Genomic DNA, 18,230 nt, shown 5'->3' on the forward strand with positions numbered 1-18,230 from the left:
AGGATGCATTCGGTGCAATAACAAACAACATCAACAACAAAATACGTGAGTGGGGAGTGCACGATGGGTAGTTACCCTAGAATTGACTTTGAATTTATTTATGAATTGTGTATGATAAAATGAAGCTGCCTGGAAATACTAGATATTTAAAAATAGTTGCAAGAAGTAATATGAAAAGCTAAGAAATACCCTGTAAAAAAATTTAAAATCATTTTATTGTGCAATGCTACAATCTTTAAACTTTTCTTATTCTGTTTATGTATAACTAAAGACCTTAAAGCATTTTAAGCGAGTCGTACTGCTACTACTTCTACTACTGCTACTACTATTGCTGGCTCTTATATATCTACTATAACTACTGCAACTACGGTTTCTATTAGTAATACTTCTAATACTACTGTTTATACTCGTAATACTACTATTACCATTGTTTTTTACTACAATTAATGGTAGCTTCTACTACTATTACTATACCTACTTGTGCTTCTATTACTACTACAATTACACCTACTATTGTCTCTACTACTATTACTACTACAACTACACCTACTACTGTTTCTACTACTACAACTACACCTAATACTGTTTCTGCTACTACTACACCTACTACTGTTTCTACTACTACTACTAATTTATATATGTATACTGCCACAACTATTATTTATACTACTTTTACTACATCTATTTCTTTTATACTACAATTACTTCTTTTACTCATACTTTCTCCTTACTGCTACTACAACCAACAACATTGACACACATAAAATTAGTAGGTAGAAGAAAACCCTCAAATTAATTTCAAATCAAATTCTCTTCTCAGTTATCGCTCAACTTGCGATATTCCCTTGCGATTCTTTCAATAAGTCAAAGGTTGGAAAATGGAATTTCATATTTTATATATTCTCAGAGCTAAAATTTTTAATTGGGTAGTTGGTATTTCCCATTAAAAAGCTGTGCCACAAGCCAAATACCTGCAAAACTGGATATATTAATCGATAACTCTAAAAAATGTATTAAACAAAAATTTTTCTCAAGCTTAAAATCCAACTTTTATGCGGCATGAGCAGATTTGCTGTTTTGTTAGTCTAATTTGTGTATGCTTTATAGGCGGACAGATGCCTCAATCTGTCAGTTATAGCCTTTTTTATTGGGTACAGGGTATCACAAACACCAACAAAAACAAGCAGACGTATACAGAGAGCGCAGAGCGCTGCCTGCAAAGCAACTGGCAACAGGCAACAGGCAACTGCAACAGGCAACTGGCAACATGTGGCAGAACAACAATTTATGATGTTGCCGCTGACAGGCGAATGTTGTTTGCAGTTGTTGATGACGATGATGATTCCAAGGATGCGACTACGGGACGAATGCGACGCAGCGAACAGCTATTGATTTGGCCTGGCTAAAGCCAGATTCGCAAAACAGCCACAAGCCTCGCCCCTGTTGCCTCCTGTTCGAGCTGTTTTTAGCTGCGATAGTTTTGCATATTACTTGCATGATGGATTCCGTTGCGCCGTTTTGTGTGGGCTTTAAACAGAGCCAGAGATTTCAAATGTCGTCACAGTTCGATCCAGATGCGCTGCCCAAATCTTATGGGTAGATGCTGCTGCTCCTGCTGCTGTGTAGAAGCAAACCAGCTAAACACAATTGTGTCCATTGCCATTACCATTACCTGATTTGTTTAATGTTCCCTCTGCACACTTATCCTCCTCTGGCCAGCCCCCGAGGGGTTGCTCTCACTGCTGCTTTGGCTGTCGGCGTGTGGGTGGCGTCGATCAGCGATCGCCGATCAACTGGCACACATTGAGATATACTCGGATAAATATATATATATATGTGTATGTAAATATATATATCTTATGTGCTTTGCTTTTCAAGTGCCTGTCAGAGTGTCGTAGTTGTTGTTGTTGCTGTTGCTCTGTGTGCGACTCATTCATTTCAAAGTGCAAATGCAAGCCGACAGCTAAGCGACGTCATTTAGAGTTTTGACAAGCGGCCAAATGGCCAAATGCTTAAATGGACGCCCTCAAATTGCGCCGACGACTAACACAGAGCTGAGTTGAGAGCTTGTGCCACCAACGTGCATTCCAGCTAAAAAGCCAACAACAACAACAAGTGAACAGTAATTGCAATTAAAAGTGCATGACTAATAGATACTCTGTAGCCAATGAAACGTGGGAAGCGAAAGAGAAGCGAAAGTTGAAGCTACAAATTGTGTGTAGTCAAACAGATCAGAAAGGTTATTAGCTTAGAGAATATTTATATATATATATATATACCAGTTTATATGTCTAAGTTTCTGGTGTGTTATGTTCTTAAGATGTCAAAGGTCACTGTGGGAAAATCCTCTTTTGAAAGGTCTTAAACAGAGTTGTGGAGAGAGAGTATAGCTTTTCCAATTGTTTAGCTATTTTTAGTGTTGGCAGTTATTGTTTTATATGGGCTAAACATATTGCCTACCATATTTTGGCTTGCTATCAAGGGTATCTTAGTCTTGTTAGGCATTCTTAAATTTGACAACAATTTATGACAGCTGCATGCGACTGTACTGCTTTAGGGTGGCATAAGTAGGCGTTATTGCAGAATATTATTGTCTTAGCATTTCAGATAATCGTTTGCTTGACTTAAAGTAAATTAGTAGGTGACTACAGTTTTTATACATTTGATTCAACAGACACTTTACTAAAGGATCAACAGAAGACTTTATGAAAGGAAACTTATCACTGAAAGTATTATAATATATAAAGAAAACTTTAAGTGGGAGGAAAGTAAAAGGCGTGTGAAAGTTATTCGAAAATGAAATATAGAAAAATTATCTATGATTTATCTAGCTATATTTAAATAGAAAACAAGTTCCCTCTCTCTCTCTCTCTCTCTCTCTCTATGTCTCTTTCTATCCCTTTCTCCAACTCTCTCCCACTCTCTCACACACTTTCTAATCTATCTATACTAAACTGTATAACTAAGTCGCTATTACCTCTGTTGCCCTTTTGTAACAGGGTATAATAACAACCAGAAAGACAACAACAGCAACAATAGCAACAATAACAGCAGCAACAACAGCAACAACCACAACCACAACAACAACAGCCAACAACGATGGCACGCACATTTCGTGTACGATTCCCAGACAAATTGCAGAATTGGCGAATGCTTGAGAATTCTGTAGAATCGGAATCTGCACTATGGGATCTCTATGGTGGTCCTTTTGGCCACTAAACGTAGCTAGAGTTGTAGCTGGAACTGGGCTGGGCACTGCTCGTAGGACTAGGCTGCAATGGGATCTTATTTATATGTATATACATATATATATATATTTATTTATTTATTTATTTTTTTCTATTTTGTTGGGGGCGCCAAATTCGCACATGTTGCGTAAGAAACAAAGTTGCTGTTAATTCGCATTGTTGTTGTTGTTGCTACGTCCAATTTGGGCTGCGAGCAACAGCAGCAACAGCAGCAGCAGCAACAAACAATAACAGCAGCAGCAGTTGGGACCGGAGTGAAGCAGCGTAAGGGGCAGCGCTCAGCATACCAAACACTCAACGCCAAAGCGCACTCCACGGCCACTTCACTGCACTCAGCGGCAAACATAGCCCAAAACAACAGCAACAACAACAACAGCAACAAAGTGAACTTGTACACAGGTGAGCGCTAGCCTGTGAGAGCATTGTAACCGGTTTATGCTCGCATGCGTTGGCTCTCTCGCTTACGCTCGCTTTAGCTTGCTCTCTCTCTCTCTCTCTCTGTTTCTCTGTCTCGCTCTCTCGCTCTGTTTCTCTTGGTTTGTTGCGCTCCCTGTCGCTCTTTTTGTGTGTAGCTAATTTACATGCCTTAGCTATAGCCGGAGCCTGGTTCTTGTGGGCAGCACTTGGCGAGGCGTTGGATGCATTGCTGGACTTGACTTTTATGCTTTTATTGAGGCACGAATTAAAGCACGAACTTAAGCACGAAATCAGGCACGAACAATGCTGTGCGTGTGGGTGCTCAGCAGAGAGCAAAGAAGTGAGAGAGAGAGAGAGAGCGCGTAAGAGAGCATAGAACATGCTCTCTGGCTGCTGCTGTTGCTAATTGTGGACCTGTCGTCGCTGACTTTTTTACCTGTTGTTGTTGTTGTTGTGTGGTGTGGTGGTGCCTTTTAAAATTCTTGTCTTGCACCGCTGTTGTTGGTGCTGCTGCTGCTGCTGTCTCTGTTCTGGCATTCATATGCAATTGCCATGATGCAGGCCAAGAAACGACCGCGTGCTGTGCAGCGTACCAAGATGCTGAGCGGGCAGCAGGGCCGTCTGCCGTTTGCCAGCCAAAGAAACCAACCAAACCGCTTTTGGTGAGTTGCCCGACGCCAACACACCACAGCGCATAACTTCTCTCGCGCACTAACTCACTCACCACGCTTGCCGCATGCACTTGACCACAGTTGAGTTGGGGGCATCGCCGCGGAGAGCGCAAGCGCTGAGAATTTAGTCTGTCGTTTGTTTTCGTCGCTGAAACATTGAGCAATAGCAGCGAGCGGATTAACGCAACTACCGTCGCAGTTGTTGCCATCGCCGTCGTCGTCGTCGTCGGTTCGTGGTCTGCAGAATCTGTCGAATCGGTATTAGAAACGATATCGATAATTCGATATCCAAGTGCAAGTGCAGGCAAGTGCCCAAATAGCGGTATCTGCGACAAACAAGTGTGCAAACGAAAGTTTTATAATTCGCTGTGGAAATCAAAAGAAAAATTCTAACCCACAGTAGGCGCTCGGGTCTCTGCGCTTGCCCCGCCTCGTTTTAGCCCCCAACCCCAACTGCTCACATCTGCCAGCGTTTGTCGCCGCGTTTTTATTTTGTTTTCGTCGCGATCGTCGTCGCCGTCGTCGCCGTCTCGGTCGTCGTCGTCTTCTTCGTCTTCGTCGTCTTCTTCGCTATTTTCTTTCTTTCGCCGTGCAGCAGAAATGTAAGGAAAAGAGCCAAACAAAATAAAACCAATAAGAAGCAAATAAACGGAATCTGAATTCAAGTCTCTGACTGAGTTTTTGGGAAAACTTCGGAGTGGGCTTCGAGTTAATAAATGCCGAATGTTGAGAAAATTGCTATATTTGCATTTTAATTAAATTGCAAAGAATTTCCGTGATTGTGTGTGTGTGTGCAAGTGTGCGCGCGTTTCGCTCTCTATGTATATGTGTGTGCACCCTACAACAACAAAATACACACAAAATATATAATCAAAAGAAAAAAAAAGAAAAAATACAAAAAGAAATAAACCAGAAAAAGGCGAAAAGAAATATTGTTCAACAAGTCAAACGAGTTCTTTTGGCTCGCTTTGGCCGTGTGGCCAGCAGCAGCAGCTACAACAACAACAACAACAACAAATCGACTCAACATCGCATTTGGTGGCAGTGGCAGGCAGCAAGTTTTGTTGTTTGCGCCTTTGGTGAAAAATATTGACAGCATTTAGCCACAAAATGTAAGAAAAACACAGCATAAAGAGAGTATAAAAAGGATAAATAATACATAAGTACACAAGTGACATTTTTAAAGCGCTAAAGCTTCGTATTGCCAAGTTGAAAAATTATTGACCAAATCCTTCTAGTTTCATGGCAATAATGCGTAGTTAGGAGGGTTATATATAGACAAAATACTCATAGGCTGCACAAAAGTAATAGGCTTATCAAAGTATGCCAAGCATGAGAATAGTATTCAATGCTTGCAGAGTACTCATTGAAGTATGTAAAATATTCATTATGACATGCATTGTGTTCATACAAATATATGCAATTTGAAGTACCAAGCAACCAAGCTTACATTTAAATATGAATAGTATTCAATTGACGTCTAGTAGTCTGGAGTCCGGCATAGAAACTCATCTAAATATGCTTACTACTCACACACAGCATATACGTTGCATATAATATGTAATTCCAATCAGAGAATGAAGAATTTAATACAAATTTAACTTTTCTAAGTGAGAAAAACATTCTCAAAAGTATCTCTGGTATATTGTATATGGCTTATAAGTATTTTCAAATAGGAATTCGCATTGCTGTCATTAAAGAATGCTGATCAAGGAACACATAAGACTCAAACGGAAATCTTCAATCAGCAGAAAAATATTATATACTATATTAAGTACTTTTACTGCTTCGCATAATTCAAATCAAAGTACTCATATTATTCACCATTCATTCATTCTGTAGCAAGAAGCTCGTTTAGTACACATCGAACCTAGCTGCTTAGGCTGCTTTTCGCTAGCCTAATTAGATGAGCCAGGTAAAAGGTAGCTAGCATAACAAGCATAACAACAACAGTTGCGTCGGCAGCAGCGGCAGCAGTGAAAACAACTTGAAATACTCAAATTGGTAATCGAATTTGACTCGTTAAATGATCAGAGCCAAAGTAGACTCGAAATGTGTACACAAAATGAAAAGGCCGAAAGGGGAAAAGACACACACTCTCATACACACACAAACACACTTTGCTTTTTAACATGCCTGCTGCTGCTTCTTCTTTTTCTACGTCATTTCTTTTCCAAATGTTTTTCATTTGCCGCTTTGCCCATTGTTTGAGGGAAGAAAAACGTTGTGTGAGGAAAATGTGAAAAGCAAATACAGTTTGCTGGATTTTCGTATTGAAATATTTGAGTTCTGATTTTCTACCTGTTTTACAAGCAAACCAGAGAATATCGGTACTTAATCTCTCAATAGGCCAGGTGAACAGTGAGTTATCGTTATCTAGCCGGGCGATACGTGAGTCGCCTGCATAAAGTGTCGCCAAACGTGCGGATTCCTGGAAAATCTACTGACAAGACCTGCAAGTATTTTTAAGCGCCCCTCATCTAGGTGTTTCACGTAATTCCAAATTGAGTTTTGGGACGTCATAAAAAGCAGTTGAAGAAAAATACTCAGGAAGTATTTGTTGTCGTGCTCGGATTTCTTAATGCTTCTTGCCATTAAAGTGCATTAAAAATTCCACTGAAAATTATATGAAATAATTACAAAAAGTCGCTCTAAACTGTTTGAGTGTGTCTGAGTGTGAGTGCGTGGTGCGTGTAGGCACTTATAAACCAATTTTCGTGCTGCTGTTAAAAGCCAAAATAGCTTGACATTAAGGCAAGCTGAGACTCTAACTGAAAATGGCTCTAACATTTGGGCCAACAATGGGCTGCAGCGAGTCGAACGGGGGATTTCATTTTTTTTTTTATGGCCCTTAATTTACACTTCCTTCCAAATGCGCTGCGTCGGGCAAGGGAGAGCAAGAGGGACGGAGAGAAACAAAAGATCGCCGAGTTCTCTCAATTGTCGGCGGCGGCGAACCAAAGGCGAGTGGCAAGCGGCAAGCGGCAGCAAAAGCGAAGAAAATATAATTTTCATTTCCCATTTTCATTCCACGCTTCTCACAGCTGCAGCTGCCGCGTTGCTGCGCTGCTCTGCATATTTTTGCCTTATCAGCGCCGGCGGCACTTGGATGCAGCAACCTAACGGTAGAGTGTCTCTGGCATGTTTTTTTTTGTTTTTCATTTTCAGTTTTTTTATCTTTCTGCGCCAGTGCGTCAGATGCGGGTGATTGCCATTGCTGTGACGTATGCGGTGCGACATAACGAAAGACTTAGGCAACGAACTTGCAAAACGCAATTTAATGCGCTTTAAATTGCTGAAGACTTCGGACCGCCCCTCCCAGCTGGCGTCTAATTGCTGCAATGCTTAGCGCTATACAAACAAAAATTACGCTTTAATCTATTTTTGCCCGGCCCCGCGTACACACAAGCATACTCACACACACACGCACAACGGGCATCAGGCGTGCAGCTGCCCCCTTTTTGCAGACCACACGCGCGCCTCGTGCGCCGTGCCAAGAAAATTACATTAGACGTGGAAGCGGCCGTTGCAAACGTTTCGCGGTTCGCTGTTCGCTGTTCGGGAAAAGCAACGCAGCAGACCTAGTACCCGTATCCAGCGGCTCCATCAGCATGTCCCCCGCCTTCGCGCCATGCCCATGCTGGCCACCTGCTCCTGCGGCTGCTGCAAACACCCGCTCGACTCTTGCCCTCAGCTCAGCGCTAATTTCTTTGTTGAGTCTCATGCGAGTTGGCACCGCGGACATACGAATGTGCTAGCCTGTGATTAAGTTTGGAATATGTTCATCGTTTTGTGCAAGTGTCTTCATCCGCCAACAGTCTAGAGATTGGGGAGCTCTGCAGCTTGGCTATTTGCTCGATTGTGATTGAGTTTGTGCCTGCGGCTGCTCAGTCGTGCTAACTACGCATAAATATTTTCTCTGTGCGTATTAAAAGCATAAAACAATAAACATTGTTAATTTCAGAGCAGTTTCAGTTGGCCAGACAACGCCAATAGATGGAGTAGGGCATGATCTGGAGAACAGGCAGAGGACGAAAGTCGTTGAGTAGTGTCTTGTAATTATTATTGATTGATGTAGTCTGGCACTTAGTGGATCCTAGACGAGACTTTTAGAAGTATTGTCAGTAAATGGGAATGGGAATCTTTCATTCATATTACAATTGGCCTCTACCTAAACTTAGAACTATTATAAATAACAAAATTACTCCTCAAAAGAAATCCATAGCAAAAGACTTACGCAACGTACTTGCGTTTCTCTTTTATATAGTTCACTTTCGAAAGACTTAGGCAACGAACTTGCATTGGCCTGTTTGCAGGTATCCAAAATGAATGACTTAGGCAGCGAACTTGCAAGTACGATGAACTTTTTATATGAATTGCAGAATATGTAGTATGTATATAGGATATATATTATGGAACATAATTAACAGTCGATTTTTTCGACTACAAATTTTTCTTTTTTAATTTAATTTTATTTAGAAACACAAATATATATATTTATATATATTAAGAAAAAAAATTGATTAGCTATATAGATTCTATATAATAAATTTTTATATACCATTAATTTCCCCCAAATAACTTAAGATAACCACAAAGATTTATCAGGTTCTCTAACGACCCTTTTCGCAATACCGAGACCTCTCTCTTTCTCTTTTAATGGTATTTAAAGAATCTGGTCTAATTATAGATCTGTGTTGCCTGAAGCAGCAATCGAAAAACGTGTGCGTAATAAAAATATATTTTTAAATTAGTTGAATCTTATCTTATGACTATCAAACGTGCCCGAACAGGCAGCTGGTCCATATTTGATTTAGTTTAGTTTGGAATTTAGTTTTACGATCCACATGTGCCGCCAGCATTTCAGTGTGTGCGTGTGTATATTGCACGCTGAATGAGATATCAAATGAAGCCCAAAGTCGTAAAGCGATAGAGTTGTTGAGGTGTAACAAGTGTATCTGTGGCTTCGGTGTGGCAGAGCTTTGTATTCGTCCCTCGTGCTGATGCCAGTTTGCATTTGCATTTGTAGATCGAGCTCATAAACACTCAGTCTACATAATTTGATTGTCTTAATGGGGCCAGCATTCTTTATAGAGTTAAACTAGTCGTCTACAGCATCATTTCAAATGCGATAAATATAACGAAACGTTACAAATTTATTTTTGAGTTCGATTGGGCCGCATATATGTGCTTGTTGTTTATGGCAACGATACACAAGATTAGCTTCTTCGTTGGCTGATTTTGCAGTTTTATGATGGCCATAAAATATGCCAAACAATGGCCGAGGCACACACTGACCATGACAATAATTGCTAAATGCTTTTGGCTACCCCCAAAACCAAAGCAAAAAAAGAAAGAGAAAAACATATAAATACGATCCATAATGCTATACTTGCTTTTGCTTCCGGTTCTTGCAAATCTATTAATACCCCATATAAATTTGTGAAAGATCTCTCTGGGCGCAGTGCCATAAACCGCAATGAGAACACCAAGCCGTGGGGCAGGTGCAGAACACACACTCACACACAGACGCACACAGTTTCAAGATTAGAAGACACAGACATGACAACCTGCAACCCATTCGGATTCGGATTCAGATTCCAGTTCAGCCTCAGCCTCAGCATCAGCATCAGCCTCAGCCTTAGCCTCAGTGCCAGGTTCAGGTTCAGTTTGGGGCTTGGTTTTTGTGGGCAATCTGTAATCTGTGTGAGCGTCATTTCATATTTTCTTACACTTTGGAAATTGGTGCACTTGACGTCTTGACGGACGCTGTTTCCCGATAAGATATGATAAATAATATAATAAATGCCGCTAATTAATGGCACTTAATATGAAAAGAGGCAAAGGCAAAGCTAAATATAGACAAATCAACTGTTTTGCTGCCTCTCTGGCTAGCTGCGTTACCAATTCCAACTGTTTTCCTGTCAACTGAAGCATTTTCATTAACAGCTAATTGCAAGAAAATATGGATAACTCGAGTTTTGATTGAAAGTAATTTGTGCTTAGTAAATTTCGATACTTAGCTAGATGAGAGTATCTACAGTTTATCATCATGTTCGATAAGTGCCGATTTATCTACAAGCGGATATGTTTTAGAGCCAAAGGTGGCTAATGGCGAAGCCATAAGATTTGTGAGATTTGTATCATATTGATTAAAATCGATTAATATCGTTTACTGATCATTTTTCAATAACAAAGTAGCCAACATGGTATTTACTGCCAAGAGAGGTTGTTAACGAAACACACAAAAAATTAATTAAAATAAATTTGCTTGTAAATTAATAGAAAATATATCGATAATTAAGCTAGTATGCTGTCTGCACTTCAACTTTTATGTCTTAAATCTATTCATAAGTATCCACCGTAATATTTTTACCAAGAACCAAATTGCCTTCAGACCAGAAAACGCCTACTATTATCGATTGTTGTACTTTAATATACAGTTGGCGTTCAGTTACCCCTCTTTTTTGGAGTACTGCTGTTTGAAAGCGAAAACTGTAATGAAAATGAAAAGCTTTTTCGTGCTTTGTTGGTCAGCTGAAGTTGTTTAGCTGTTGGGGCGTTCACAATTACCTTCACTTGCATTTTCGCACTTTTTGTTGCGGAAAATCTCATGCGAACTTCACGCTTTCTTAAATATCTAACTGTCTGCATGTTTTGCTGTCTTGTCTGCTTGGCTGATTGCAAACAACTCACGGCAACTCATTTTATGGACGATATGCAAGACGACGATTTGCATCTAAATGAGCTCGATTAATATGCAAACAATTAAAATGTTACTGCTGTTATGGCTTCGACCACAAGTCCGACTCGACGTTGTACGGCAATTAGAAAGCCATTAGAAATAACTTATTAACAGCCCCCACAACTCAGCTCCCCACTGGCCGCTCCCTCGTTCGCTGGCCTGTTCTATACCCTTGAGTGAGCACTGGCTCCATGTGCCCAGCTCCATCTCGCACATTTCATAAATTACTCAACATTTAATTAAACACGCTCTAAAGCGCTACTTACCACCTACTTAGCCGCCGGTTTTAGACAACAATTTTGCATAATTTGAAGTTAAATCATGAATACCCAACAGCAACAACAGTGACAGTAACAACAACAACAGACAACTGCAGACAAGTTTGACTTTTTGTCTCGTTTCCCTGGCCTTTCTGCAGTGCTCAGCCGTATTATCAGTTAATTTTTTCTTTTATGCCCTTTGAATGGGCATTATAAATGTGTTAAGCAATGTGTTACCCATTGCAAAAGACAGCTTCCAACTCATAATTTATATACATTATTGCACGTCGAAAAGGTGACTCGTTGCGGCCATATTCGCTGACTGTCTACCTATAGGAAGTTTGTTTTCTAATGAAGTTATGGTATGTTGTGAAAGGTATTTGATGAATATCAACTGAATCAGTTTACTATATCATATAGCTTATGTGCTCTTGAAGCTAAGAGCATTATCAAAAACTCATTAGATTTTCTTGCAAAGCTTTTATAGAAACATTTGAGTTTTGATATAAAAACTTTATAGAGCTACATAGAACTGCACTTCTGCCCTGAGCAGCATATTTTTGATAGCTAGCAATATTATAGGTTATTGATTTTTTGTCTACTGCGTGGCTACTAGGATCTGATTACTATAGTTTACATCTGCCATAAATCTGTAAGAGTATTTAAGCCAAGGCAACCCCAAAGCTAGCATCCTCTTTTAGTTTTTTCTTTTCTGTTCGGTTTTATAAGCAATTAATGTGAGCGCCTGGATAGCAGAAACATGTGTACTGCTCATGTAAAAGGCAGTGTCCGCGGCTGGCTCTGTGATTTAAAACGTCTTCCTGCCTGGCAGCTGGACGGGCGCTGCTCGACTCCTTGGCTGCCCCAAATTGCGGCGCCATGGTTGGCTGATCAGCGCCTGCTTTTCGTCAGTTTATTTGATATCAAAGCAAATACTGTGCACAGCAGTCTGGCGAGTGCTACGGGGCTTTCTTTCCCTTTACTCAGGTTTTTTCTTTTATTTCTCCTTTTGTGTTTCGACTTTTTGCCCCTCCTTTGGCTAATTAGTTGAGCCGTAAAGTTTATGCGCATTTCGTTATTGTTTTTTATATGTATTCCATTCTGATGGAGTTATGGTTATATAGTATTTGTTGTAACTTTTATTTGCCATTAAGTAGATTTTATTAACGCCAGCCTTTACGAGCGCAAAAGCTCGTAAAATACCAACAACAAAAATTGAGAAAAACAGAAAGACAGTCCCAGGAAAAGTAATAATTCTTCTTTTTCTTCTTTTAATGCTCAGGAGCTGACGGTCAGACAAATCAAAGCCCAAACTACAATATGTCTAATTACAAGTTTGTCATTTGATATTAGACACACTCGCGTGGACTTGGTGGCGTTGCAGTCAGAGCCACACACACGCAACCACTTGGTGGTGCGCTTTCTAATGTGTTTGGGTATTAGCAGTTCATCTAAACTTATGACAAGTGCAAATCAAACTGACGTTTCCGCAGTAGCTACTGCAGCAACTCGTCTCCGATCTCCCAGAGGTAATTTGCGTATGCGCCCCGTCAAGTGTCAGGCTGGAGCTTCAAGCCAGAACCGGGGGTTCATGTCTAATGCATCTTTTCTTATTTCTATATCTCGCTCTTCTCTACGGCTTTTTTTATTCGCTTGGCCCGCTGCACCGGTTCGCATTTGCAGTTTATTAAATTACATTTTCATGTCATGGCTGCGTTTCCAGGAAGGTACTGACCATCATTATTAAGTTATTAGACGGCCTGATGGACACGCAGCCTGCCCCATACCCTACGTTATATCAATCAGGCATTCAAGCTGTCACATAATTGAGCTCCGCTGCCGCCGCAGCAGCAGCAACGGCTCGCATGCAATCCTCTACCGTAGTCCATTTATTAATTCACTTTTAATTGCTCGCTTTCTTTTTGATCCTGTTGTGATCATCGCGCGATGAGCTGGCATTTTTTGTTCCCTCACTACCAGATACATATCTATGGCGAGGAACATCACGAACCCAAATACCATGTGAAACTAACAAATTTCTTTTCTTTTTGGGCATTTCCAATTGCTGCGGGCTGCTGAAACAATCTAATAATCATAAATATACCCTGTATTTGAAAGGAACTGCTGAGCAGGTTGGCTTTAAAGTGAGCTGAGCTTTGAGTCATGAAAATGTTTCTTGTGGCTCAACTTTTCTTCGCACAAACTGTAGATTCATTCTTTAGCATACAAGAAAGATCAATATATATCTTTATATATTTATGTACCCAGCTGATCTCATAGATGAAAAAATTGTGAACCCTAACTCAAACCCATAAATGATAGATAAAGATCGCAATATATTCATTCGTAGAACCTGTTAAGAAGCGTATCTGCAAGTTGAGCAGACTCGCTGAAAGTATTTTAAGTTCTTTCATTTTCCTTTTCCTTTTCTTTTTTTGCTTATCGCGCGAGAAAAATCTCTAAAATTGCAGCAGCCACCGCGTAGCTGGTTGTTGTTGTTGTATTTTTCTGTGTTTTTTTGGGGCCACTCGAATGTGCCGAATATGAAAAGTGTTAGTCATGGTCTTGTTAACTAAATTGTTGACCACGAATTTGCTGGCCAGCACTCATTCTCCGCTTCTCCTCTCTCTTTCCCTCTATCCCTCTCTGCCCCCTCCCTTCTTCTAAGCCATATCTTTCTGCTGTTCTGTGGCTGATCCCATCCTATCCAATCCAATTTCAACACAATAAAAATTTCAGTTTTGTATTTTGTTTGTTCGATTTCTAAATGTTTGAGTATTTATGTGTGTGTGTGTATGTGTGTGTGCCATCAGTTTTAGTACGTCAACATTTCAGCTGAAAGACCAGCATAGAGCCGAACAGAGCTGAGACCCTTTTAGCCTTTGAACCTTTTGGCTACGCAGGTAGTTTCTGTTGTTGCCTGATGCTGGAGCTTCTTTTGTCTTCATTTCGTTCAGCTTCGGTTTTGTATCCATTTTGCGGCATTTTCCTCGTTTGAATTTCAAATTGCGCTGCAGATGCTTGGACAATGCGTAAGCCGCTCGCGGCCCATCAACGTGATGAGCTTCATCAGTTTGCTAAGCGCGTTAGTGCAGTTATCAGTCTATTAGCTGCCATCTATCAAAAGGCCCCAAAAACAAGACGTCACCAGGCCTGCTCCAAGCGTGGGCAGGGATTACTTGGTCACGTTTATGCTCTATGCTTACAGCATACCATTTGTCTATAAAAATATATGTAGAACTGTTTACTAAGAGCTTTAGCCTTGGTTCATTTACTTAAGCATAGATGTTTGACTAAGGAATGTCGGGAATATGTTAGCAAAGAAGCTTGTCGGGAATAGCCGACTAATGTATGCCCTGAACATACTCGGTTTGGCATCTAACTAATCTGTTCTCTTTTCATTTTGCAGCACAAAATGGCGCCTGCTGCTGGACGTAGCGTAGGGCATACGCAGTCGGCGATATGCGAATAACGCCATGTTGGGTCTTTCAGCATACCCAAACCAGAAGAAGAAGAAACAAAACAGCAAAAGCAACAGCAAGCCCCAAAAACCAAACGAAATGTTTAAGAGTGCGAGTTCGACGTCGAGTTCTGTGAACTTCAACAACAGCAGCGAGAGCAACAGCAAAGCAAACACAAGACGGCGTGCCACGCCCAGAACGCCCCAGAAAGATTACACAATGTTTCACAGATGCCGGCGACGCGGCCGGCACAGCTCAAGGTCAACATTACCCGCCAACACGAACAGCTGCTGCCGGAGCTGGACGCTGCTCTGGCTGCTCCTAGTCTCCTGCAGCCTGTTCGGCAGCAGCGCAGCGGGCACGTCGGACAAGGAGCGCGAACGTCGTCTGGAGGTCTTTGAGGGCGTGCCCATTGACCATCAGATCGGTTATATCGGAGACTTTGACAGCATAGACAGCGGCCCGCCCTACATCATTGTGGCGGAGGCGGGCGTCGAAACGGATTTGGCCATCGATCGCACCACAGGCGAAATACGCACCAAGGTGCGCCTGGACAGAGAGACGCGGGCATCATATAGCCTCGTTGCCATACCTCTGAGTGGCCTGAATGTGCGTGTTGTGGTCACGGTGCGGGATGAGAACGATAATGCGCCGACATTCCCGCAGCCGGCCATGCACATCGAGTTCCCGGAGAATACGCCGCGCGAGGTGAAGCGCACGCTGCTGCCGGCTCGAGATTTGGATCTGGAGCCGTACAATACGCAGCGCTACAATATTGTCTCCGGGAACGTGAATGATGCCTTCCGCCTATCCTCGCATAGGGAACGGGATGGCGTCTTATATCTCGATCTGCAGATCAGCGGATTCTTGGATAGGGAGACAACGCCCGCGTATAGTCTGTTGATAGAAGCTCTGGACGGTGGGACGCCGCCTCTGAGAGGTCTGATGACCGTCAACATAACCATACAGGATGTCAACGACAACCAGCCGATTTTTAATCAGAGTCGATACTTTGCCACGGTCCCGGAGAATGCGACAGTGGGCACCAGTGTGCTCCAGGTATACGCCTCCGACACGGACGCCGATGAGAATGGCCTGGTGGAGTATGCCATCAATCGCAGGCAGAGCGACAAGGAGCAAATGTTTCGCATTGATGCGCGAACGGGTGCCGTCTATATAAACAAGCCGCTGGACTTTGAGACCAAGGAGCTGCATGAACTGGTCGTCGTGGCCAAGGATCATGGCGAGCAGCCACTAGAGACGACAGCCTTCGTGTCCATAAGAGTTACAGACGTCAATGACAATCAGCCGACGATCAATGTGATCTTTCTTAGCGAGGATGCCTCGCCCAAGATCTCGGAGTCGGCACAGCCGGGCGAGTTTGTGGCTCGCATTTCCGTGCACGACCCGGACTCGAAGACGGAGTACGCCAATGTGAATGTCTCGCTGAACGGTGGCGATGGGCATTTCGCATTGACCACGCGTGACAATAGCATCTACTTGGTCATAGTCAACCTGCCGCTGGACCGTGAAGCCACTTCCAATTACACATTGAGCGTTGTGGCCACGGATAAGGGCACGCCGCCCCTGCATGCCACCAAGTCCATTTTTCTACGAGTAACGGATGTCAACGACAATGCGCCCGAGTTTGAGCAGGATGTTTACCATGCGAACGTTATGGAGGTAGCCGATCCGGGCACCTCGGTGCTGCAGGTCATGGCCCGAGATCGAGATGAAGGCAACAATGCGGCATTGAGCTATGCCCTGGCCGATACGCCCGACACGCATGCACAGTGGTTCCAGATTGACGCGCAGACGGGTCTGATAACCACACGCTCGCACATTGACTGCGAAACGGAGCCGGTGCCACAGCTGACGGTGATCGCTCGGGATGGCGGACACCCGCCGCTCAGCTCCACGGCCACGGTGCTGGTCACCATACACGATGTCAACGACAACGAACCGATCTTCGACCAGAGCTTCTACAACGTCTCCGTTGCCGAGAACGAGCCCGTGGGCAGGTGTATACTCAAGGTGAGTCATTAAGCCCCTACCTCAAACTGAAAAGTGAACAGGCGAACATATGTCTGTATCTAGCTCTATCCATCTTTTTATCCATCCAGCAGCTTTTGTTTGACCCATTTTCGAATTATTGTTGTTTTTTTTTTTTTGGCTTGACTCGCCAAGTGACTCGAATCACACAACGAGCGTCACTTATGGATTTTCTACGTACTTGAAACCCAAACTAATCTCATGCATCAATTACCCAGTCGCAGTCCAAAACTTTCGGTCCGATCATTCAGTCATCGACATCCGTAGGGAATTGCGGTGGCTGTCGTTTCGGCTACTTGCCGCTTGCCGCTTGCCGCTTGCCTTATGCCTCGTAGACACATTTGTGCATAGCTTGTTGTGCACATACTCTAACCAAAGGGCAGGCCCTATGGGCTATTTGTCTAAGTTTGTAATACCTCGTGGACAGCTCTGTGAATGAGATGCTAGAAGAATTTATGTAGTCAGTTAAGCTTTTAATAGAAACAAATCCTGATAGCTAATTGTGCTAGGATTCCTAATTGAGAAGCTTAGTCAAATTGGGTAGAGAGTCACTAGTTCTAGTAAAAATGCTTCACGATAATGATGCCTATAGTCTATAGCCCATATAGCCTCAATAATCGATAAGCAAATATCGTTAGTTATTTATCGATAATTGAGTTGTGACTGTATCAATGGCTGCCTCCAACTTTGTATTGTTTTAATAGGCTATCGGCACTTGACATCTAGAGTACATCCGCTTCGGTGCTTGGCTGTTGGCATTTCCTCCTTGTTAACTGTTTTAGGCAGTCAAATTCCAAATCGTTTCCACCATGTTGAGGCCCCCAACCCCTGTTGTGCCCCCGTTACCATCCGCACCCGAAGCAATGCAGGCTTCTCACTCTTTTGTAGTTAATCCATTCATCATCGGGTAATTACATTTTTATAACATTTTTCCCCGCTCACAAAACAAATGGGCAACCAAAAAGAAACAACTGAAACAACAACAACAACAACAACAGCAGCAACATGAGGCCGGGGCCTAAAACCGTTTCTAGCGCTTAACGAAGGCATTTTGTTCGCTGTTGTTGGTCGGCTCTCAGTCTCCAACTCCAACTCCGTCGCAGACTCTTGTCTTTCTATCACCCATTTTTTTCTTCTTTCACACACACACAGGCACAAACGCGACGTCGACAAGATTTTGTTCGGACTATCAAATGTGACCTCTCTTGTCGCTTGTCTCTCGCTGTGCGCCACTCGCAAATAGCAGAAAGAAGCCCATGAAATCAAAATAAACAAAAAAACTACTAAAAATGTTGCTTAGATTCCAAAAAACTTCTCAGCAATTTAATAACACGAGTTTCAACTCAACGCAACAACAGAAACAATTTATAAATACG

At 42.4% G+C, this 18,230-nt stretch overlaps 1 protein-coding gene across 1 annotated transcript in view; it reads left to right on the forward strand.

The window, feature by feature from the left end:
- Positions 1 to 5,231: 5,231 nt before the first annotated feature.
- LOC111599039 (protein dachsous) overlaps positions 5,232 to 18,230 on the forward strand; it is a 79,540-nt gene continuing 66,541 nt past the window's right edge. Inside the window, exons 1-2 of the mRNA XM_023314553.2 lie at positions 5,232 to 5,448; positions 14,751 to 16,836. Coding sequence (XP_023170321.2) covers positions 14,818 to 16,836 — 2,019 coding nt within the window. The 5' untranslated portion in view covers positions 5,232 to 5,448; positions 14,751 to 14,817. The remainder of the gene's footprint in view (positions 5,449 to 14,750; positions 16,837 to 18,230) is intronic.

This window comes from Drosophila hydei, unplaced genomic scaffold (genome assembly GCF_003285905.1).
Source record: "Drosophila hydei strain 15085-1641.00,03,60 unplaced genomic scaffold, DhydRS2 tig00008114-arrow-pilon, whole genome shotgun sequence".
NCBI classification, from domain to species: Eukaryota; Metazoa; Arthropoda; class Insecta; order Diptera; family Drosophilidae; genus Drosophila; species Drosophila hydei.